Source organism: Mesoplodon mirus (genome assembly GCF_964341445.2).
Source record: "Mesoplodon mirus genome assembly, chromosome: 5".
NCBI lineage: Eukaryota > Metazoa > Chordata > Mammalia > Artiodactyla > Ziphiidae > Mesoplodon > Mesoplodon mirus.
The window spans coordinates 4352551-4377524 of record NC_138980.1 but is presented as its reverse complement, the minus strand read 5'-3'; the positions used below and the strand labels follow the sequence as shown (position 1 = coordinate 4377524).

General features: G+C 42.6%; 1 protein-coding gene across 1 annotated transcript; it reads left to right on the top strand.

The window, feature by feature from the left end:
* Positions 1-1750: 1750 nt before the first annotated feature.
* Positions 1751-8720, top strand: FAM200C (family with sequence similarity 200 member C). Its single transcript, XM_082622917.1, has 2 exons — positions 1751-2155; positions 6289-8720. Exon 2 carries the CDS (start codon positions 6339-6341, stop codon positions 8118-8120), a length of 1782 nt encoding a protein of 593 aa, XP_082479043.1. The 5' UTR covers positions 1751-2155; positions 6289-6338; the 3' UTR covers positions 8121-8720.
* The last annotated feature ends 16254 nt before the right edge of the window (positions 8721-24974 follow it).

Here is a 24974-nt window from a genome sequence, read left to right as displayed (position 1 = left end):
CCACACTCCCAATGCAGGGGGCCCAGGTTCGATCTCTGGTCCGGGAACCAGATCCCACGTGCATGCCACAACTAGGAGCCCACATGCCACAACTAAAGATCCCACATGCCGCAACCAAGACCAATTTTTTAAAAAAACAAAAACAAATACCTGGCAGACAAGTGATCTATAGGACTGGCAGGAAGCCTGGGTTAGCTTCTGTGCGTTTGAATTAGAAAATTTCAGGAGGGACTTCCCTGGTGGTCCAGTGGGTAAGACTCCACGCTCCCAATGCAGGCGGTCTAGGTTCGATCCCTGGTCGGGGAACTAGATCCCACATGCATGTTGCAAGTAAGAGTCCACATGCTGCAACTAAAAAAAAGATCCTGCATGCCGCAACTGAAGATCCCACGTGCTGCAACTAAGACCCAGCACAGCCTAAATGAATAATATTTTTAAAACAATTTCAGGACTCTTTAACTCTAAAAAATGTGTCACCTAACATTTCTGTTAGGGCTTCTGTTCCCTCTTCTTGAAACCTAATTTACTCTGATTTTAGGAAGAATTCTATAATATATGAAATCATGTCTTATTTCTGTTTCATTTTGGATAAAAGGTAATATCTAGGATATTACTCAAGATATGAACTTTGATTTTATTATCTCAATTATAGCTGCCTTTTGAGTGCTGGAACTATGTAATGTAATTTTCACATGTTATCTCCTCAAAAGAATTTCATGGGGTGAGTAATGGATGATATCCATATTTCACAGTAAGCATAAGGACTTAATGAGTCCAGGTGGTTTGCTCAAGTCCTAACAGTAAAAAGTGTTGGGTCCAGAACATAAACTCAAGTCTCTGACTCTAAAGCCTACTCCTTTCTCTAGCATTTAAGGCCCAGGTTTCTGGACCAAGCTGGTCTTTTGCAATTTCTCTCATTGACAGAAACTTTAAGCAGGCTTTCAATCTTTTTATCAGGTTCACCCTCAATACCTGAAAATAAAGTATCTGTCCCACATTCTTTGACACTTCCCCCTCCCCCAGCCTTGTGGGATGCTTCTCCCAAGACTAACTATACAAAAATGAGTAAAATGTGATTTCATTAAATACCTTCAAAATAGGAAAGAGGGCTATATTTAGGTTTGTTTCTTTCAACTTTTTCTCATTTCTACTTTAGGGTTTTTCTCTGCAATCTCTCTAATATGGGTTTATTTCTCTAGGAGGCTGTTGTTAAAAAGAATTTTAAATAAAATTTAAAATCGTTTCTCTAAGATGAATGATGATTCTTAGCAAATTCATCCACATGCTCTAATTAATGGGAAGTGGGAGGAGGGCAACGTGCACGGGCGAGAGGACACAAGCTCAGCCTCCACCATTAGTATGTTAATGAATGTACAGAGCTTGTCCCATTTGCCTGAATGTTCAATTTGTAAGTAGAATGCGCTCCCTTTTTCCTCATTGATTCCACATAGAAAATGGTTAATTATTGAAGCTTTACAATCGCCAAGCTCAAAGCCTGACTTAATATAAAATTTTATCTGCAGTGCTTTAGAAAGTAGAACTATGTGGGCTTTACAGGGCCTTCCATTCCCGAGATTCTACGATTCATCCTCTCTGGCAGACACAATAAGCAAAAAATCCCCAGCTCCAAGTCCCCCATCTGAAAAGAAAACCAGCGCGCGGGTGGCGGGGCCCTCAGCCGCTTGCCAGTGCGCCTGCGTGCCGGGATCCGCCTCGCCCGGTCTGCGGGCGGGAAGCGCCCCCACCGCCACCACGAGAACCCGGATGGAACCCCGGGCGGCTAGAGCGGGGGACACCGCCGGCGCTGCTGTTTCACCGCGCCCCGCAGGGTCCTGCTCGGGAGTCGGACACGAGGAACCGCCACCTAGACTGGTTCCAGCGCCCGGAGGCTGGGCCCCAGCCTGAGCGGAGAGCGAACTGGAGCCTGAAACGGGCGCCTTAAAGAAGCCCGAGCATCCCCTTGGGCCTGCTCCTCTGGCTCGGAGACGTCGGGTGGAGACCGAGCAGAGTCTTCTTCCCGCGCCGCCGGCGTCCTTAGCTCGCCGGGCCGCCTCCTAAACGCTCCGTCCTTATAATACACCAACAGGTCCTACCAGTACAAGCTGGTGTTGTTTACATGCATTCTCATAATTAAACTTCCCAACAGCCCTATAAGGTAGGTACCATTGTCCTCCCCGGTTGAGGGACTGAAGCTTGGACAGGTCCCAGCCTAAGTGACAAAGGCAGGATCCCAGGCGTTTGCCTCTGGCGCATTTGCTCAGCTATTGCATTCCCGTCACTTCTCTCCTGGCTTTTGCTCTTAACGATGTAAAATGTAATGATTCAATCCTCTGCCTCCCTGGACACCGGCGCCTACCATGGACGGGCATAGGCGGTGGCCAGGTACAAGTTGGATTGTGTTTGGTTTGGGGTTTTAGGTTTACAACTGCACTTTAGTATTGTCACTGCTGAAATAGATGTTTTAGGCTTCCTCAGGTATTTCTGTTACGTTAACGTTCCCTTGTAACTGTTTTCTCTCTAAATTGTGATGCTTTTTCGTATCTACCCTTCATAAATTTGCAAAACATTTTACTCTGTTACATCTGGTCTTTCATTCTGCATCTTCAGATAGCTTTCAACAAACTCTCAAAAGAATCATTCTAAAAACTAATTATGTCTGTCTTAATAAGTAAACCTTTTTGTTTATTTTACTGTTTATTATGGAAATTTTCCAGCATACATAGAGTGAGAATGGTGTAATGATGTGTACCCATCATCCAGCTTTAGCAGTTACCAACTCAAGGCCAATCCTGTTCTGTTTCCACCCTATTGTGTGTGTGTGCGTGTTTGTGTATGTGTGCTAAAGTACTGTATTTCAAAGGAAATCCCAGACATCATTTCACTTGTAAATAACTAAGTCTGTATCTCTAACAAATGAAGACTTTTTTTAACACAACCATACCATTATCACAGTTTCAGTTAACAATAATTCCTTAATAAGATGATGCTTTTTTAATGTTTACACATTTTAGGATATTGTGATTGCTAAATACCACAAAGGAGCAAGTGAAAATTGTGAGTTTCTAAAACACAAGAAAGCCTCTTGGGCAGTAAGTTCATCTTTGAGGATCTTGAAAATTCTTGCTACCTATTCTCCCTTTTTGAGGGGGATGAATTTTTCTAAAAATTATTTTCCAAACAGGTTAATCTTCAATCAGAATATACTTGAGTAGCATGAGTAGCATAGTCAAGAGAGGGGAACAATGGACTCTAAACTCATCCTATAATGATTTCTAGTGAGAAATCATTTGAAGTAAAGCTTTTTCCTTCACTCCCTCTGTTCCCCAAAATATACATAACAGAATACAGAAAGATAAGCATTTTTTATGCTTATATCATCATTTTGTTATCAGTTAGGAGAGGTTCTAAACACAGTTGGCCCATAGTCTCATCACTTGATAAAGGAACGCTTAAGATCAACTCTAAACTTTAAACTGTCTTTACTGACTGGCAGACATCTTCCAATTTTAAACTCACTGATAACAACCATATGGCAGATCAACTTACTAGTTACATAGAAGTGCATTTTACAACTAGTCATTCTTGGCAGAGCCTCTAGAAAGCTAATGCCTAAATATTCTTGGCTTACTTACTGTGATTTTTTTTAATGGCCAAAGTGGGCATTTGGATTTAAATGTACTCCTGTTACATTATTTCAGCCACATTCTGTGGCACAGAACTCTGGAAATTTAGGGGATCACTTATTTACGTGGGAGATAGAAATGTTTTCTAAGGTGTATTTGAGTCTACCTGTGGATTACACCTTTACTCATTGCTCAGGAGGAAGAAAAAAAGGCATGTCTTTCTTTTTAGGTCCCTCAACTTTCTTTTTTTCTTTTTTTTAATTTAAATTAAAAGTTTTTTAATGTTTCATTTATGACTTTTTTTTAGTTTTTATTGGAGTATAGTTGCTTTACAATGTTGTGTTTCTGCTGTACAACAAAGTGAATCAGTTATACATATACATATATCCACTCTTTTTTTAGATTTCCTTCCCGTTTAGGTCACCACAGAGCACTGAGTAGAGTTCCCTATGCTATACAGTAGGTTCTCATTAGTTATGTTTTATACATAGTACTGTATATATGTCAATCCCAATCTCCCAATTCATCCCACCCTCCCTACCCTACTTGGTAACCATAAGTTTGTTTTCCACATCTGTGACTCTATTTCTGCTTTGTAGATAAGTTCATCTGTACCGTTTTTCTAGATTCCACATATAAGCAATATTATACGATATTTGTCTTTCTCTTTCTGACTTCACTCTGTATGACAGTATCTAGGTCCATCCATGTCTCTGCAAATGACACTATTTTGTTCCTTCTGATGGCTGAGTGATATTCCATTGTATTATGTGTACCACATCTTCTTTACCCATTCCTCTGTCGATGGATATTTAGGTTGCTTCCACATCCTGGCTATTGTAAATAGTGCTGCAATGAACATTGGGGTGCATGCATCCTTTCGAATTATGGTTTTCTCCAGATATATGCCTAGGAGTGGGATTGCTGGGTCATATAGTAGCTCTATTTTTAGTTTTTTTAAGGAACCTCCATACTGTTCTCCATAGTGGCTGTACCAATTTACATTCCCACCAACAGTGTAGAGGGTTCCCTTTTCTCCACACCCTCTCTAGCAGATTTGTAGATTTTTTTTTTTTTTTTTTTTTTTTTCTGTGGTACGCGGGCCTCTCACTGTTGTGGCCTCTCCCATTGCTGAGCACAGGCTCTGGACGCGCAGGCTCAGCGGCCATGGCTCACGGGCCCAGCCACTCCGCGGCATGTGGGATCTTCCCGGACTGGGGCACGAACCCATGTCCCCTGCATTGGCAGGGGGACGCCCAACCACTGCACCACTAGGGAAGCCAGATTTGTAGATTTTTTGATGACAGCTATTCTGACCAGTGTAAGGTGAGGTATAGTTTTGATTTGCGTTTCTCTAATAATTAGTGATGTTGAGCATCTTTTCGTGTATTTTTTGGCCATCCATATGTCTTTTTTGGAGAAATGTTAGGTCCCTCAACTTTCGTAAGAAGTTGTCATCAACTCAGAAAACATAATTGCCTGTTAAAGCATTTAGTGTTTACTTAGCAACCTAGAACATCTGTAAGCTAGGAATTGGCCCAAGGATATGTTTCATTTCTCTAAATCTGTCTATGTACTAGGAAGTGTATCAGAATCACCTGGACAACTTTATTTTAGATTCTTTTGTCCTACTTTTGGAGATGATGATTTATTAATTCTGAGGTGGTATAGGGACATGTATACTTTCAAAGGGGCTCCCAATGCTTATGATAGGCATCTCTTGTTAGAGATTACTGTTCTAGGTACTATTCATGAGAATTATCTAAAATGCTTATTTAGAATACAGATTTGGGGCCCCTACTCCAGAGCTAGGGAATCAGAATATCTCAGGTTGGGGTCCAAGAATCTGCATTTTAGCAAGAGACTTATATGATTCCTCCATTTACTAAACTAGAGAACCACTGCCTTCTACATCCTGTCGTACTGTCATTAAGGCTTTTCTTCTATGAGAGAGCTTTTTCTGAAGTTTCAGTAACAAGAATAGTTGTGTTTCTCCTGAGCAACTTGTTTTGCTTTTTTATATGGACAGTGTGAATCATGGACTGATAGTGTGTATCCTACTTCTGTGTCAAGGGTGGCTTGGTCAGACCTGTTTGAAATTCTCTGCTTAAGTTGGAGTCAAAGCCACTCAAGGATCAAATAGTTTTATAGACCTGTTTAATCCTTAACTATTAGAAAGAACTGGCCACCATTTCAAAATCTGCCCTTCCTTACAGTATTTAGTGAATTACTCCCTTCTCTATTCACTAGTTCATAACTGGGGGTGTGCATACATCCTTGGCATAAGATGCAAAGAAGGGGGTGGTAGTGAGATGCCTTTTCTGGGGATACAAAATGTACCAGATTTGTTTGGAACATAACATCATTGAAAACAAATTAAGCCATAACTGCAATTCATCAATAGAGAATTTATGGGTAATCACAATTTGCAAAAGCCCTAATCTCTCGTATATAACTTGCTGGCAAGGTATCTATTCCAGAGCTTTAGCTGTGAGTTTGCTAGGTTTAAGTTGGACTGTCATGCTGTCATGGCTTACTTTGAACTGACATGTTGCAGGATATTTCTTGACATGTACACTGATGACAGGATGGCATGTGATGTGGCTTTGTTTTAATTCAGTTAGCCACTGGTTTTTAATGTCTGGGTTATATTTTACTTCCAAAGCAAAAAGTCTGCGACACCTCTGGAATACTACGTGAGAATTTTGGGGTGCCATGTCGAAGAAACGCAAATGGGACGATGACTATGTTCGTTACTGGTTCACCTGTACAACGGAGGTTGATGGAACTCAGCGCCCACAGTGTGTATTGTGTAACTCTGTATTTTCAAACGCTGACCTCCGACCATCAAAACTGTCTGACCATTTTAACAGACAGCATGGTGGTATAGGTGGGCACGATCTCAATAGCCTGAAACATGTGCCAGCATCATCTGATCAGAGTGAAACCCTGAAAGCATTTGGAGTTGCATCACAGGAGGATACCTTACTACAGGCATCATATCAGTTTGCGTATTTATGTGCCAAGGAGAAGAATCCTCATACGATAGCTGAAAAATTAGTGAAACCTTGTGCACTGGAAATAGCACAAATAGTTTTGGGACCAGATGCACAAAAGAAGCTTCAGCAGGTATCCTTATCAGATGATGTGATCCATTCTAGAATTGATGAAATGAGCCAGGATATCTTACAGCAAGTTCTAGAAGATATCAAAGCCAGTCCTCTTAAAGTGGGTATTCAGCTTGCTGAGACAACAGACATGGATGACTGCAGTCAGCTAATGGCATTTGTGCGATACATAAAGGAAAGGGAGATCGTAGAAGAATTCCTATTCTGTGAACCATTGCAGTTAACAGTGAAGGGAAAAGCTGTGTTCAATCTGTTCAGAGACTTCTTTTTGAAGCATAAGATAGCACTCGATGTATGTGGCTCTGTCTGTACCGACGGTGCCTCTTCTATCCTAGGAGAAAATTCAGAATTTGTTTCCTGTATGAAAAAAGAGGTACCTCATATCGTGATCACACATTGTTTATTGAACCCTCATGAACTTGTCACAAAGACATTGCCTACAAAACTGAGGGATGCTCTTTTTACTGTGGTGAGGGTAATAAATTTTATCAAAGGGCGAGCTCCAAATCATCGCCTGTTTCAGGCCTTTTTTGAAGAAATTGGAATAGAGTATAGTGTTCTCCTTTTCCATACTGAAATGAGGTGGCTTTCCCGAGGCCAAATACTTACTCATATTTTTGAAATGTATGAAGAAATAAATCAGTTTCTTCACCACCAAAGCAGCAATTTAGTTGATGGCTTTGAAAACAAAGAGTTTAAAATCCACCTAGCGTACCTTGCAGATTTATTCAAACACCTAAATGAACTTAGTGCATCTATGCAAAGGACTGGAATGAACACAGTATCAGCTAGAGAGAAGTTGTCTGCTTTTGTTAGGAAGTTTCCATTTTGGCTAAAGCGAGTTGAGAAAAGAAATTTTACCAACTTTCCTTTTCTTGAGGAAATCGTTGTTTCCGATAATGAAGCATTATGCATTGCAGCTGAAATAACAGTGCACCTGCAACAGTTGAGCACCTTCTTCCACGGATATTTCTCTGTTGGAGATCTTGATGAGGCAAGTAAATGGATACTGGATCCATTTCTTTTTAATTTGGACTTTGTCGATGATGGCTATTTAATGAAAAATGATCTTGCTGAATTACGAGCTAGTGGCCAAATCCTAATGGAATTTGAGACAATGAAGCTTGAGGATTTCTGGTGTGCTCAATTCACAGTGTTTCCAAGCCTAGCAAAGACAGCTCTAAAAATCCTTATACCGTTTGCAACTACATATCTTTGTGAGTTGGGATTTTCATCACTTTTGCATTTTAAAACAAAGTCCAGAAGCTACCTGAATATGAGTGATGACATCCGTGTGGCTATTTCAAAAAAAGTTCCTCGTTTTTCAGACATCATTGAACAAAAACTACAGCTACAGAAGTCACTGTAAGCTGATAGACTTTTTTAATGTATAATTTTTAATATATTCTTAATTCCATTGTAAAATTAAGTTATAATTCTGTCTCTTTTACATTTATGATATACCAAATCCTTTAAAAGTTTAGCATTTTTAACTTTTAATTTTCACATAAGACATGAAAATATGTTTTGAGAATAAAAGCACAAGCAGCAGAAAAGATTAAGTGCTGCTGATACATAGGATTCTTCTAAGTATCTGCTTAACCTTTTGATGTGATACATAAAAAAAGACACTCGAGCGCCACAATATCCAAGCTAAATGGTACAATAGGCTACGAATAGAGCCAAGAGAAAAAGACCTCCCAGAACGTGCATCTCATGTTAAAAGTCAAAGGAAGAAATGACAGACTGAGTCCTCCCATGTCCTTGAGGGCTGTTTTGGGGAGGTTAATGAAATCAGAAGAGGATTATGAAATGTTATAGTGAGAGAAGGGATGGTCCTAGTTAATGTAAGATTTTTTTTTTGTAAGATTTATTTTTAAATGTATTCTTTGGAGTTAGTCTCACAATGTCCATTCCTCTTAGTTCCTATGCTCTAAATTCCATGACATTAATAAACATCCTAATATCCTGTCAGTCACTCTTTGTCTTCTTTTAAATTACATCCAGACTCCAAGTCATCAGGGCTGCTAAAGAGGAGATCCCAGAGCCCTATTTAGAGAGATTCTAATTTAACTGGTCTGGATAAGATCAAGGATCTTCATTCTTTTTTTTTTTTTTTTTTTTGCGGTATGCGGGCCTCTCACTGTTGTGGCCTCTCCCATCGCGGAGCACAGGCTCCGGACGCGCAGGCTCAGTGGCCATAGCTCACGGGCCCAGCCGCTCCGCGGCACGTGGGATCTTCCCGCACTGGGGCATGAACCCGCATCCCCTGCATCGGCAGGCGGACTCTCAACCGCTGCGCCACCAGGGAAGCCCAGGATCTTCATTCTTAACCAGCTTTCCATATGGTTCCGATGGATTCTTTGGTCCTCTCACCTCATCTTATTTTTCCTACACTTATTTTTCCTTTACCCCAGTTTCCTCACTTATTTTACACCTTATGCTGTATGCATTTTTCTAAGATAGTTCAAAACTTTTGAATGGATCAGAATATAAATAATAAAGAAATTGACATGAAGTCACTGTAGTAATTCAGGGCCACCAAAAAGTTCCCCATGGGAATCTAGGTTAATATACTTTCCTGGATGATAATTTGGCTAGATTTATTTTTAAATGTAAATAAACTAACATTTTTTATTTCAAAATTTAATGTTTTATCCAAGTACAATATGCTCAAGGCTGGAGAAGAAATGAGTCCTATAATGAAAAGCCACAGTCCCCTTCCCACCCAATTACCTTAACCATTTCTGCTTTAACATTTTGTGGTCCCACCCATATATCTAAGTAATATGTTATACCAAATACATAGGCCAGTTTTGATTTATCAGATTTAGAAGTTATGTGTTGACTCCTCTAGATAATAGGTAAGGACTGAATTTATAAAACATCCATCTCCTCTCCTACTACTTCCAATTTTTTTGTTATGATATGACTAATTTTCATTCCTCTTGATTCTTCATAGCACTTTGATTGAGGATTTTTCCCTCTAGGAATTTATCACATGGAAAGAATCAGGGGTATCCACAAAGTTTATAAGGTGGGCAATCATAGCACTTTTGAATTTTTTTTTTTAAACTTGAAGGGGAATGAAGTCCAACTATCAAATTTAGATGCCACTTGAGTACACAAATTGAAGCTTATATTCCCTACACAAAACTAAACTTTATCACTGTCCATCAAAATGCTTTATCAATAAATATAAATACATGCCTTCTTTTCTATAAAAATATAGTTAGAAAATGTAAGTCCTAATTTTTCCCAGTATAATCTGACATCAAGAGCAGTGGAGGAAATTTCCAAAGCTAATACAGGAATAAATCTGGAAGAGTATGTATAAAGTTTAATATGTATGCATATCTAAAGATAGGAAGGAAGTAGGAATGGGAGCAAGGGTATGAATGAAACCTGGGACCTAACAATACAATAGCAAGATTAGGATGAAATGCCAAAAGCAAACGACCCTGAGATAGCCAGTCTTTTGTTAGGTCCACTACAGTTTTCTCTTAGACTGAATTCGTTAGTTTCTGCTCTGAAACAAAAACCCAAAGGACACTTTAAAGGAAATGGCTAACCGAGTTTTTAATTCTTTTTCAAATTCTACAACACTTCATTTTCCCCTGATCAAATGAATGAGACTGCTGTGTCTGATAAAATGAAGAGGAAACTTAGATTTTTTTTTAATTTAAAAAGTCTCCCACAGTGGTACATATATTGGCATATATAAGTCCTATGTGTTCATTTCTTTTTCTTCCAAGGAAGACATAATTGTTTTTCTTATATTTTCAAAATATGAGGTCATCGATAAATTGCAAAACGGAGTCAAGACAATATAAATAATAATCTTTATGACCAGCAGATGTCACTCTCAGTTCATGACTGGTTGAAAGCAAACTTACTCTCATTACAGGTTTTCCCAAATACCTGATTTTAAACATCTCTAGAAAAGGGATTAGTAGCTCAAATTTAAAATGCCCCACCTGAGCCTCTGGTGGTGACAAAATTGGTGACAACTCTCATGGAGCCAATAACTACCAGACTGCAAGAAATCATTGAGAAACAGTGGGAAAGAGAAGATAAAAAGGGCTTTTTGCCTAAAACTGACTTGACCACGTGGATTTTTGACATCTTGGCTGCTTTCCTAAGACACCAAAAGCCACTTGAAGTGAATGAATAGGTCAGTGTTTTCAGACAACCCAATGGGAATCAAAACCAAATAAACATATACTTTTAAAGGGTGAACTTTATGATATATAAATTACATCTCAGTTTTTTTTTTGATAGGGTCTGGATATTTATAGTTTAAACTATAGTTTAGTTATAGTATAGTCTTCAGCATTAAATTATACCAAAATATTGTAAGCTTGGCTTTAAGGAAACAGCATCACTAGGGCTAGATGAACAAGAAAAGAGGCTGGAATTATTAAAATGTGAAAGCTTGGATGAGGGGTCCCTTGGAAGTGAGACTCCAGTGTCTGAGGAAGAGGCCCTGCCTGACTGGTATGACTGTCTTAGGAGCTCAAAAGTCTGAAGAATGGGTGCCAGCCTGCTGATGCTGCCATCTCTGAGCATGTAGGATGAGGCGGCTCTGGAAGTGTGAAGACACTGAAAACTTAAACCAACTGCTGCTCCTAAACGAACTCTCACTGCCAGGGTGAAGAACCACTGCAGGGAGGATACTGTCAGCAGTAGAAAGCAAATGAGGAGGGAGTAAATCCCTGGTCCTTCCAATACGTTTCCACCATGTCTCTCACACCCCTTATTTGCAGAGCCTAACAGAAAGCTAGGTGATAAAGAAATGTACTTTGTGAGGTCCCAGCCCCAGCATGACAAAGCAGACTACAGGACATATAGAGGGTGGGTCTGAGGCTGAAAGACAAGAGCTTAGTAACCAGCACAGCCCATCTGTTTGGCCAGTCATCCTTCTATCCATAATTGAATTTCTATACAATAAACATAGGTTTGTGGTTCTCTTAAGAGGTAACTATCCTCTGTACAAATAAAGATGCTCTTACCTTCTCTCCAGAATGAGGAAAACACAGTCTCAGCTCCTCAAATTTAGTAACAGTGCCATTAACTATTCTGTTGCCTAATGACTAGCCCCAACCACCAAGGTTTGGGTTTTTTTTTGTGGGATTGAGGGGGTATAGAAGAAGTCTCCAGGTGTAAGTCGCATCTATCTCACTGTTACAGTAAACAACGATAACAAATTGATACCACCCTGAAACTCCTCAAATACACAGTTAGAATGCGACACTATTCATCAGGACATGCCATGCCTTGACCAGACCAATTTCAGGCCCACTGGCATTAACCCCACAGCACAAGCCAAACACGGTCAGCAGCAGTATCAACTCCCAGTTCAGTGGAAACACTGTTACGTCCCTTGGTGAAAGCATTCCTCCCTCGGGAACCGAGACTTCCAAAATATCAAGAGTCACAGTCACAGCAATGGGAAGCAAAAATTCTGTGAATTATTAGGTGCCCATCCCTTGATTCCCAGACCAATGTATTCTGGCTTGGGGGATTAAAAAAAAGTATATTCATAGGTTACCAATTCAAAGCACATTTGCATCCTACAAGATAGAACTATAGAACTTTATCTTTTTAGATTCTTGTCTCCCAGTTGCAAGTAACTGAGTATTAAGTAGCTCATTCTATCATTCTAACAGACTAGGTGCCTCTGAGTGATGAAGTACATGACAAGACCAATAAATTCCACAGGTGTCAGTTTGTTGCCACACTCTGTTATGAACTGAATGTCTGTGTTCACCCCCAAATTCATATGGTGAAATCCTAAGCCCCAATGTGTGACATCTGAAGATGTGCCTTTGGGAGGAGGTAGTTAGGTTTAGATGGAGTCATGAGAGTGGGAGCCTGGCCCAGTGGGATTAATGCCTTTATGAAAGGCTTGCTCTCTCTCTGGCGCATAAAGAAGAGGTCATGTGAGCACACAGAAAGGTGGCGGCCTCCTACAAGCCAGGAAAAGAGGCCTCAGAATTAAACCTACCTTGCCACACCTTGATCTTGGATTTATCAACCTCCATAACTGAGAAGTTTCTGCTGTTTAAGCCACCCAGTCTATGGTATTTTCTTATGGCAGCCCAAGCAGACTAACATACACTCCTTTGCACATTAGAAACTTCACCAAGGTAGATGAGTCCCTGACTTTTTATGAGGTTTATTTCCCACTCTCTGACTCACGCATTTTACCAAGGCATCTAATGTACTTGCTTCTACCTTCTTATCAGATGCCATCTGTATGTCATCAGTGAAGTGGACAAATTTGATGATCTGTGAAATGTCAAGATGATCAAAATCTCAGCAGATTAGATTATCACAGACATTAAGTCTATGTAGCCCTAGGGCAGAACTGTGAAGGTGATCTCTTGGTTCAGCAAGGTGAAAACAACCTGCTTGCGTTATTCACTGAAACTGATATAGAGGGTAAAAAGGTATTTGCCAGATCACTAATGGTATATGAGTTGCCAAGGGTTATGCTGACTCTCTTTCGTAGATATACACATCTGGAACAGTAGCTGCAACTGGAGTTATTATCTGTTCAGTTTACAGTAATCCATACTCAATCTCCAGATCCAACAACCTTCTGCACAGGAAAAGCAGGTGAATTTAAATGGGGATGTGACAGATATTAAGCCTATGATGGTGGTACTAATCCCTGCAATTTCCTCCAGGAATGTGGTGTTGATTTTGGTTTACTACCCTGGTAGGGAAGGGAACTTCTAGGGACTTCTACTTGTCCCTTTTTACCATAATAGGCCTCACTCCATGGATCAGAGGGCAAATCTGGGGGTTCTGCCAGGAACTGAATATATCTATTCCAATTACACATTTAAGAACTAGAGATATAACCACTGGGTTCACAGACCTACTAGGCTGTCTGTAATTTTAGCTTGGGCCAATACTCCATTCATTATCTGACCACCACCAGTTCTCACTTTGTGACTGGTGGACCATCGTAGTATTTTGGTCCCAGGAATTAGCATCAATTCAGGGCCAGTGCCTATTATTTAATCCCTAAAAGATCTGAGGCTTTCCTTTTTTCATAATACTAAGTCATCTATTAAAGACTGCAGGTTTCTGGGGAAGTCTTGGAGGAAGTCTCTAGTATATACTTGTGGCAGTGTCGTGGAGTTCTTAAGGGAACTCAGCAAGTCCTTCAATCAAGGGGCTCTGGATCTGACAGCTGGCTTAGGTCTGGAAACTGGAGGAGAGGTTATGACTCTCTCTGTAGTGACTTTAGTCAGATTTCTGGGCACCAGCCCTAGGGCTTTTCGTTACATAGATCAAGCAATGTTTTAGTAGACTGCCTATCTATTCCATTCCTAGATCTACTGTACCATTTAGCTACTGTATTAGGGTTCTCCAGAGAACCAGAATCAGTAGGATTGACTGATTGATTAGAAGGAATTGTCTCACATAATTATAGAGGCTGGTAAGTCCAAAATCTGCAGGGTGGGCCAGTAGGCCAGAGAGCCAGGAGAGCCAGTGCTGCAGTTCCAATCCAAAGACAGCCATCTACAGAATTCTCTCTTGCTTGGGAGGTTTCCAACTGATTGGATGAGGCCCACCCACATTTTGGAGGGCAATCTGCTTTACTCAAAGTCCACCACTTTAAATGTTCATCTCATCCAAAAACATCCTCACAGAAACACCCAGAATAATGTTGGACCAAATATCTGGGCACCTGATGACCCAGTCAATTTAAAAGTCATCATTTAGGGCCTCCCTGGTGGCGCAGTGGTTGAGAGTCCGCCTGCCGATGCAGGGGATACGGGTTCGTGCCCCGGTCTGGGAGGATCCCATATGCCGCGGAGCGGCTGGGCCCGTGAGCCATGGCCGCTGGGCCTGCGCGTCCGGAGCCTGTGCTCCGCAGCGGGAGAGGCCACAGCAGTGAGAGGCCCGCATACCGCAAAAAGAAAAAAAAAATAAATAAATAAATAAAATAAAATAAAAGTCATCATTTAAATTGACACATAAAATTAACCTTCACAGCTACTACCAACAATGCCTGTGGATCAAAACATTCTGATTTCCATTTGTCTCTGCTGGGCACTAAGTGCATCCATCTTCTCTCTCATGACTGAACACTGCCACTTGGCCTCGGCTACTCCAGGATCCTATCGACCCCACTGAAATCAATGAACTCGTCTCAGTGGCAGCATCTTCTACCATCATACAAGCCCACAGAGAAAAGCCACCACAGAGATTTCCAAGGATATCGGTGACCTCCTCACTAATGTATTGCTCAATATCTCAGGGAATGAGTGTCCTCTGGGCCCTCTTCAACCATATAGTTGGGGGGGGGGTAGTGGGTGAGGGAAGTTCAAAGGTCACACGTGATAAGCTTAGCAACATTTCTATCTCCCCAAGTCTTTTAATTCCTTTCTCTACATTGTGCTAGCGAAGTTCTGGGATCTCAAACTCATTATATGTAGGTCACTGCTGAGTTCAAGTTATCCAAGTAAGTAAATTCTTTTTTTTTTTTTTTTTTGCGGTACGCGGGCCTCTCACTGTTGTGGCCTCTCCCATTGCGGAGCACAGGCTCCGGACGTGCAGGCTCAGCGGCCATGGCTCACGGGCCCAGCCGCTCCGCGGCACGTGGGATCTTCCCGGTCCGGGGCACGAACCCGTGTCCCCTGCATCGGCAGGCGGACTCTCAACCACTGCACCACCAGGGAAGCCCCAAGTAAGTAAATTCTTATGTGAGCTAACATATTAAATCCAGAATCCCTGATACATACACCCATATCAGTAAATTTGGCTTGTTACATTCTGCCTTTTTCCATCTAATGCTCTTAGAATCCCATTCCCACATATATTCACCTGGTTTCTGCCTATATAAATTAGAAAAATCTTGCAGTTCTTTCGGATTATAAATTCTTCCCTCCAGGTTCAGACTTTGTACTTGTTCCCTTGGAATATGCTGGATCTGACCCTAGTTATGGGTCTAGTGGCAGCAAGGAGTGGTGGGGTAGGTCTTGAAGAGTACAGGCATCTCCTTGAAAGTCACCTGCCTCAGGTGAGAGTATTACAAGGACTTCAAGCAAAGGAAACCTAATCTCAGACACAGAAGGTGAAGGCATGGAAGGCTCAGAGTGACTTAGGGGTTCAGATTCTCAGTTTCATCTGTGTTCACGCAGATGTCCTCATTCCAAGTCCTGGGGACACTCCCAATCCTCATCCTAACTTTCACTGAGAGACATAGGCTGTGAAATCAATTTACATTAAATTCTACAACCTTCACAATTAAATCTTGTGTCTGAATTTGCAGCTCTAACAGATTTGCGATACTTTTAGAGCTACCATAGAATCTCTCTAGTTCTCTTGACCTGGACTTGGGCTGAGACTTTAAAGGGCTGAGTGTGTTGTTTTCTTTCTGTACACACTCCAGAGCACTCAGAAGGAGGCATCCCGCCCCACGGTCCCTGTAGTCATCATTCCCAGCAGCCACTTGGTCCCCCAAGGTACCTGCTTCAGGAGGTTCTTTATCACAATAATCTACAGCCAATAATTAGATTAAGCAGGGCCACTCCATGCCATGAGTTACTTAGCATCCCATTTCCATGACAAGGAGCTCAACATTGCGCTCAAGTCTAAAGACAAACCCAAACACCTAAAAACAGGGTCTGTTTCCTGAGACTCCTAGTTCCAATTTCTGTATCAGTCAAGGTTCAGTCAGGAAACACAAACTCTACCAGTTACTTTTGCAGAGAAAATTTAATATAAAGAACTGTGAACCAGGTATCAGAGAACTGGAAAGGTAAAAGGAATACTGTATAAACACAGAAAGCAGTTACCATCCCTAGGGCTGGGAGAAGAGCTCGGGATTAATAGAATTTAGAAGCTTGGACGAAGGGTCCCATGGAGCTGGGTTAGAGAAGGCATTTGCCAGCTGATACAGGTATGTCTGAAGACTGTGGAAAAAATATAAACCTAAACCAGCTGCTCCTACAGGAAATAACTTTCATTCCCAGGGTGAGGAACTGTTGCTCGGGCGAGGCTGAGAGTAACAGGAAGCAAAACAGAAAGAAGCAAGCTCTTTGTGGCTCCTCTAGACTTCCAGTTCCCTTCTAACGCCCCCTATTGGCAGACTAACAGAAGGCCCGCTGGCAAAGGAGAAATGTGATTTGCAAAGTCCCAGCCCTGACATCACATAGCTGAGTTTGAAGGTAAGACTATAGCTTAATAACCAACTCTGTTTTGTGTGTGTGTGTGTGTGGGGGGGGTGTTCATGTGTGTGAGTGTTTGTGCATTCATGTGTGTTTTCTGAACCATTTTAAAGTAACTTCCCAACACCATGTGTCTTCTCCCCTCCATACTTCAGCATGCATCTCCTAAGAATAAGGACATTATCCTATATAACCACAAAACCATTATTCACACACAAGAAAATTAACAATAATTCCCTAATATGTCTAATAATCACACCATATTCAAAGTTCTTCCAATTTCCCCCAAAATATCTTTTATTCCTAATTTTTTGAACCACCTTTTAATATTTCCATGACATTTAACATTTTAAAGAATGTCCCACTCTCTGAATTGACTGTTTTCTCCTGTGTTGTTTAACTAGTTTCTCTATTCCCTATACTTTCTGCTAATCAGAGGTTAGGTGTGAAGGCTTAATTATATTCAGGTTAAAATCCTGGATGTATCGTATAATGTCAGGTTTTACGCCCTTGGTAATGCTAAATTTCCCTACTTGGTTAACAGAGGGGCCGCCACATCTCTCCATTATAAAGCTACGTTTTTCCCTTTGAGGTTTTTTAAGAGTGTGTTTTATTTTTAATATGTAAAACAGGCATCTGGTAAATTGAGAGAGTACAGTGAAGGCTGTACCTCCCACCCCATCTCAGCTCCACAGTTCTCCAAGAGGCAGCCAAGGCTACCAGGCTACATGTCTTCCAAGTTGGTTACACATAAACGTGTGTGTGTGTCTGTGTGTGTAACCTTTTTTCTTCATAAGCAGTAGCACGGTAGACACACTCTTGTATGCTTTAATGTTTTTAATTTTTTATCATACCCATAATAAATTAAGTGGATGAGACATGTAGAGTTAAGTGTCTTCTGAGTATTATTTAAAAGAAATGTGTAGAAGTCTTTTAAAATACAAGATTTTGAGAAATTAGTCTCCTTCCACTTCACAACACCTAACAGATAAAAGATTTCTTTTAGCCACTAGCTAAATCTTATTTATGCAGTTTCATCAAGCCTCATTTCCTCAGTCTGGGATTTCTGCTTTTCATCCCAGCCAAAAGGCAGGGATAGACCCTACATTTCTCATATCCCCTCCCAAAATTATGCTGGCAAAGCATGGCAAAGCCTTCATTTCTATACTGATTCATAGGTTACTTTCTCTAAGCTTGATTCTACAAAGCACGAGCCTCTAGATCTTCTTAGCAGAGCATCTCCCTCAAATCAAATGTCTGTTCCTTTCTGATCCACATACTGAAATGAGAAACCTCATCAAGAGAGGTTTTTGCATGAGATTCCAAAATGAAGTCTCTCCAACTGAAGCCTTTCAAGCTACATCTGGAAACGGGTTGGATCTTTTCTGGGTCATTTCCCCTAGAATACAAGTGGTGTCTATTTTGGTCTGACTTCATTTGCTCTGGGATTGTAGCTGTCTCAAGGCTTTTAACTCTTCCAAAACCTCGGGCCAGAAGAGCTTCTTATAACTCTCTGGTTCTTCTTTTCCTTCCCGTGAAAACTACTCTGCTTGTTGAAGCCCTCTGCCCAGCTAAACACTGTCTAGAAGAAGGAACTTATGCCAGGGCGAGATCTGAGCTCTCATTCCAACTTGCCCCTCGCCCACTGTGTAACCTTGGGAAGATGGCCTTGCTTCTGGGCCTCAGCTCCTTCGACTGTACAATGGGGAAAATACTTGTCCCAAACTTGGAAGACTGCAAGAGACTGCTCTTTGAAAATGTTTTTTTAAAAAGAAAGTCTATAATTGTTGGGGGTTTATTAACTCCCTAAACTCTCTGCCACATCCCCAGATCTGGCTCATCCATCAGAGCAAAGGAAGAGTTTCTAAAAAATGCAATACAGCATTTCCTTATTTTTTATTTTATCGAGGGGAGGAGTGTTGAGTAAGTAAAAGATTTCCATTGTTTTAAAAATCAAATTGTTCAGGCTTCCCTGGTGGTGCAGTGGTTAAGAATCCGCCTGCCAATGCAGGGGACATGGGTTCGAGCCCTGATCCGGGAAGATCCCACATGCCGTGGAGCAACTAAGCCCGTGCGCCACAACTACTGAGCCTGCTCTCTAGAGCCTGCGAGCCACAACTACTGAGCCCGTGCCTAGAGCCTGTGCTCCGCAACAAGAGAAGCCACCGCAATGAGAAGCCCGCGCACCACGACGAAGAGTAGCCCCCACTCACTGCGACTAGAGAAATGCCACGCAGCAACGAAGACCCAACGCAGTCAAAAATTAATTAATTAATCATTTTTTAAAAATCATGGTACCAGTTTTCTTTAAAAAAAAAAAAATCAAATTGTTCCAAAAAACCTAAGCGAAAAAATACGCCTCTCTCTTACTGCTGTTTTCCAGTTCCTCTCTCCAGAGACAACATCTGCTGTTGCAATTTTTTGTATATCCTCCTAGGGATAAATTGTGTTCATACATCCATGTGTGTCTGTGTTTTCCTCACCTCTTCTTTTTTTTTTTTTTACGGTACGCGGGCCTCTCACTGTTGTGGCCTCTCCCGTTGCGGAGCACAGGCTCCGGACGCGCAGGCTCAGCGGCCATGGCTCACGGGCCCAGCTGCTCCGTGGCATGTGGGATCTTCCTGGACCGGGGCATGAACCCATGTCCCCTGCATCGGCAGGTGGACTCTCAATCACTGCACCACCAGGGAAGCCCCCACCTCTTCTTTTTTTAATTTGAATGGTAGCAAACTATACACACTGTTCTGCTTCTTATTTTTCTCACTAAACAATTTGTCTTGAAGATAATTCCATAATAGTACAAAGAGTTCTGCCTCTATGTATGTATGTATAATGATTTAATTAGTCCCCTATTACTTGGCATTTAGATTGTTTCCAGTCTTTTATTAGTTCAAACAAGGTTGCAATGGATATCCTTATGCACACTTTCAAGACAAATTACTGGAAATAGAACAGCTATATTAAAAAATAAGTTGTGGGACTTCCCTGGTGGCGCAGTGGTTAAGAATCCGCCTGCCAATGCAGGGAACACCGGTTCAAGCCCTGGTCTGGGAAGATCTCACATGCCACAGAGCAACTAAGCCCGTTTGCCACAACTACTGAGCCTGCACTCTAGAGCCCAAGCGCCACAACTACTGAGCCCGTATGCCGAAATTACCGAGCCCGCATGCCGCAATTACTGAGCCCGCGTGCCACAACTACTGAAGCCCGCACACCTAGAGCCCGTGCTCCGCAACAAGAGAAGCCACCGCAATGAGAAGCCCACGTACAGCAACGAAGAGTAGCCCCCGCTCGCCACTAGAGAAAGCCTGCGCACAGCAACGAAGACCCAACGCAGCCAAAAAAAACCAAAAGTGTGTATTTTAAATTCTTATAAACCTGCAAAACTTTCTTTACAGTTCAACTATCACCTTGTTTCAATCTAAGTGATATAATACACAGAGCAGCCAGCCTTCACTCCAACATCATGCTCTTTCCATGCAAAGGCAGCAAGTCCCCTCTACTAACGGCTGTCTCCCAGTGCTGCCACATTAGTAAGACCCCATCTGAATTATCTCATTCTGGAGACTTCACAGCCCCAAAGTCCCTTGTTGAAAGTAAGCACTGACAACTTGCATCTTGGCCATTAGCAGTTTGGAATGATTCAACATCGTTTTAAACGCTCTTTTGTACCAAAACCAGAGAAAGGAAAGGTTGAAAAAGACATACAGGAAGACTACGAAGGCCCACATTTTACTAATGCATGTAAGTCAAAAGATCTTGGACTTTGTCTTGACTCCACAACTGACTACTAAGTCACTGAAGGTCTCTGGACCTCTTTGTCCTTGTGTGTGAAATGAAGACCATGGACCAGATTATTTCTCAGGACCCTTCCTCCTTTGAGATTCTGAAGACTCACATGCAGCGTATGTTGGGGGCACTTGTCTTCCCAACCTCACCATATTCAAAAAGCAAAAGATGTCATGAATTAGTACATGATTAATATCGAAATGGGTGGTACAACTGAGAAGATTTAGACAGTAGCGCACTGGTAAACAGGCTGAGGTGGGAAAAAGAGAGCCTTGATTTGTAGCATTTGCGGATTTCCGTGGTGTAATTATTCTCACTATGATGATTTCAAATGGCAGCATGATGTCACTAAACTCAAAGTTGGGAAGAGAGGCACAGAATTGGTTTCTGGCTCCAGAAAACCAACAATTATGGATTCAAAGCAAGCATTTTCTTCAGACTGTCCTGTGTTGAGAGGATTTCATGAAAGAGGAGAGATTTGAACCAAGCATTGAAGGAAATTACATTAGGACTCTTTCCATAGTAACTGACGGAAACAATCCAAACTAGCTTAAAGAGAGAGAGAGAATATAAGAATGTGAATGCTTTAGCACAAGTCTCTGAACTAAGGGCTCTAATAATGTGCTCACAGAACTCTCCCTCCACCTCTCAGTTCTTCTTGAATCTGCTCCTACTTGTGTATTGATGTCATTGTCTCCTGCTATAAGCAGGCTCTCTCCAATGGCAGGCTCCCTGCCGGTGGCAGCCCAGGGCTCTGTACTTACAGTTAACAATTCACAACAAAAGAGTGCCCTGTCATGGAAAGCCCATGGAAAGACTGGCTGGCTCTGCTTGGGTCTTACGTCCACCATCTGGGCTCTTAACTGGGCACAGGAAAGGGTACCTGGTTCATACGCCTGGGCAGTCAGAGCACTCTTCCTCTACCACTGAAAACACATGAGTCATCCAGTACACATTCCCCAAAGGACAGAGGGATGCTGGGCAGAGAAAAGCCATGCATTTCTAGTAGACATATGGGTAAGGCTTTGTGGAAGAGCAGGTAATCATTAGAGGGAACTGCCTAAGGGGAGGTACAGAAACATAAAGGTGCATTCAGGAGCCAGCAAGAAGACCACCTGACCACAGGAGGGCTACCCACGGGGCAGCAGTTCTCAAAGGAGGGCGGTGTTGCCCCTCTCGGGACATTTGGCAATGTCTGAAGATATTTTTGGTTGTCGCAACTAGGGGCAGAGGCCTAGTATTGTCATCTAGAGCAGCGGTCCCCAACCTTTTTGGCACCAGGGGCCAGTTTCGTGGAAGACAATTTTTCCATGGGCCGGGGCAGTGGGCAGAGGGGGATGGTTCAGGAGGTAATGCAAGCGATGGTTCAGGCGGGAATGGGAGCGACGGGGAGCGGCAGATGAAGCTTCGCTTGCTTGCCCACTGCTCACCTCCTGCTGTGCGGCTTGGTTCCTAACAGGCCGCAGACTGGTAGTGGTCCGTGGCCTGGGGGTTGGGGACCCCTGATGTAGAGGGTAGAGGCCAGAGGTAGAGACTAAACATCCGACAAGGCACAGGACAGTCCCCACAAGGAAGACTCATCCAGCACTAGATGTCAACAATGCCGAGGCTGAGGAACGCCGTCACACAGGAAAAACAGGAGACATGTCTGGGAAGACGTCAAATCATAGAGGTCTTTCGGTTAGTGAGGCTACAGAAAGGCTACAGAGTCGAGGCATTATCCTATGACTGTTACACAGGGAGCAGTAGGAAGAGGCTGAGATAGGTTAACGTAGCTCTCGTACATTGCGCTCCCTCTGCTGACGCCTCTCCCCCTCCTCCTCTGCCACCTTGGCACAGCTGGCCCTTTTTTATCCTTTGCGGCTCACCGTAAAAGTGACCTATGTGAGCGATCACCCCAGATCTCCCAATCAAAATAAGTTCTCTCGCAGACTCCACACCGTCATCCTCTCCCACAGTTCCGTCTTCTTTTCCTGCATAACTCTCAGCACAAGTTTGAATTCTGTGTTTGAGTGCTCATAGAACGTCTGTCTCTGCATAAGCATCATGGAGACAGAGACCCTGGGTATCTGTTCATGACTGTAACCCCCAACATCACAGTGCCTTGTACACTGCAGTCGTTTGATACTTAATTAATTAATTTATTTGAAGGTTGATTATAGGATCGAAGAGGGGCTGAGGGTAGGAGGTGGAATTGAAAGAGGAAGAGAGGAAAGAACAGCCGTCCTCTGGATTTCTTCCCTGCTTGTTCTGCTGTGCACTCATCTCCCTTCTCTGACTTTTCCGGCACCTATAGTTCACAGCATGACATATCAATTAGGGTTCAAGTGAAGAGACAAAACCCTTCTAGCTCTTTTAAGCAGACACGGATTTAATAAAGAGAATCAAGTGAGTTCAGAATCAGGGCAGAGCACGTTGTGCCTGGGCCTCCAGGAATGATTCCTAGAACATCACCCCAGTACTGACCACCTCCCCTCCCCATCCCACCCACAACCGGGAAGCAAGAGCTCAGGGAGCCACTGGCCCAGTCTCTGGCTACCGGAACACACCACCTTAGGTGTAACCGGAGGACCGGGAGCTACTGCCAGAACTCCAGAGCCGTGCTGTACCTCTTGGGTCAGCCCCAGCAAAATGGAGTCCTCCCAGGCCGCTGTCTCCTCTCCACCTAACTCAACTGGTTTTTCTTCCTAACTCAGTTTTGAGTTCAGGTCTTGCACAGCACACAGGACTAGCTAAACCTAAATCTTAAACAGGAACCCAGCAGCAAGGAGCCTAGAAAACAGATTTTTAGCCTCTTGGTCTCTGCAGTATAGGAAGGCACACTCAATGAGAGGCGTGGAACAAGCAAATCTACCCCATCTGGCACATGGCTGCCCCTGCCAGACTGTAAACTCTCTGTGGCCATCAATGTCATAATGTATCCATGTTCTCTAAAATGAATGAAACTGTGGAATGAACTGATATGAATCAAAGGGGGAAAGACTTCTCATTTTTTTATAACACACTGTACCTTTCCTATGACACGTATTGTATTTTGCATCTTACAGTAATTCGTGCTCACATTCATTTTCCCTGTAGACCAGAAGTTCATCTCCTTGTCTCCACACTCATAATAGGCAATACATGTTTGTGGACTGAATAAAAGACATAAACAGGCTACTGGGAAGAAGTCCTGAGCCCCGTTCCAGCTTGAAGCAGCTCCTGAAATAGCCATTTCCTGAGTATTTTGGATTTCCTGCTCTGTGATGCCATCACCACTGCAAGGATCCACAGGACAAGGCCCCAAGGGGGAGCTTCAGGGGATCTGGGTTCCAGGACTGCTCCAAAAGCTGGAAAAACATCGGTTCCCATTCAGCCAGCCAGTAAACATTTATTTACTGGGTGCTGAGTGTGGCACCACTGCCTTTCCCTATACTGTTCATTAACCATCTTCTTGCCAATAAGGGCATGCCAGTGATTTCAACTTGTGTCACAGTGGAGTCCCATGGGTAACACATGGAGATTCTTACTCTACCCTAGGAGAGGGGCTTTCCTGAGCCCTTTAGATTCTGAATGGCCTCCTGGCATCCTAAGCCGAGATCCCTCACCTTTTCCATTCCTGACACATCTGGAAACAGACCAAGGTACCCAGAGAGGGTGGTGGACAGAGGTCCCCTTTCCAGCCACCTGTGAATTGACACACTAAACCCCAATGCACATGTCATCTTTCAGTCATGTTTAGAGCTCTCACCCTCTCCCTCAGGCTCAACTGGACATCTCTTCCCCAGGCCTTCCCCTGGCCTCCCAGTTTCATATTCAGTGTCTTCCTCTTCTGCAACACTTATTTCACATGAAACCACTTGTATCATCCTCACTAGACTCTAAGTTCCACGAGGCCAGGCACCAAGCCTATTTGGTTTACCTCTAGATCCCCAGCACCTAGCCAGGGACTGACACGTAATAGATGCTTATTAAATGTTTGCTGAGCCCACTAACTTTCATCCTCAAATAATATTTATGTAATATTAATAATAATTCTCTACATAGTTTGATTACTTACCAAACATCTCTATGAGTGAGTGTCCCAACTCTAGGGGGAAAGACAGTGCAGGTAATATAATTATTATTCTTCCTCCTTTTCAGAAATGAAATACCACCTATGAGATAACTAACTTGTCTACGGTGGTGGAACCAGCTTGAGAATTCTAATGCATATCTGCATTAAAATTCTGACTATAAACCTTGGGTCATACACCATCTGTTCA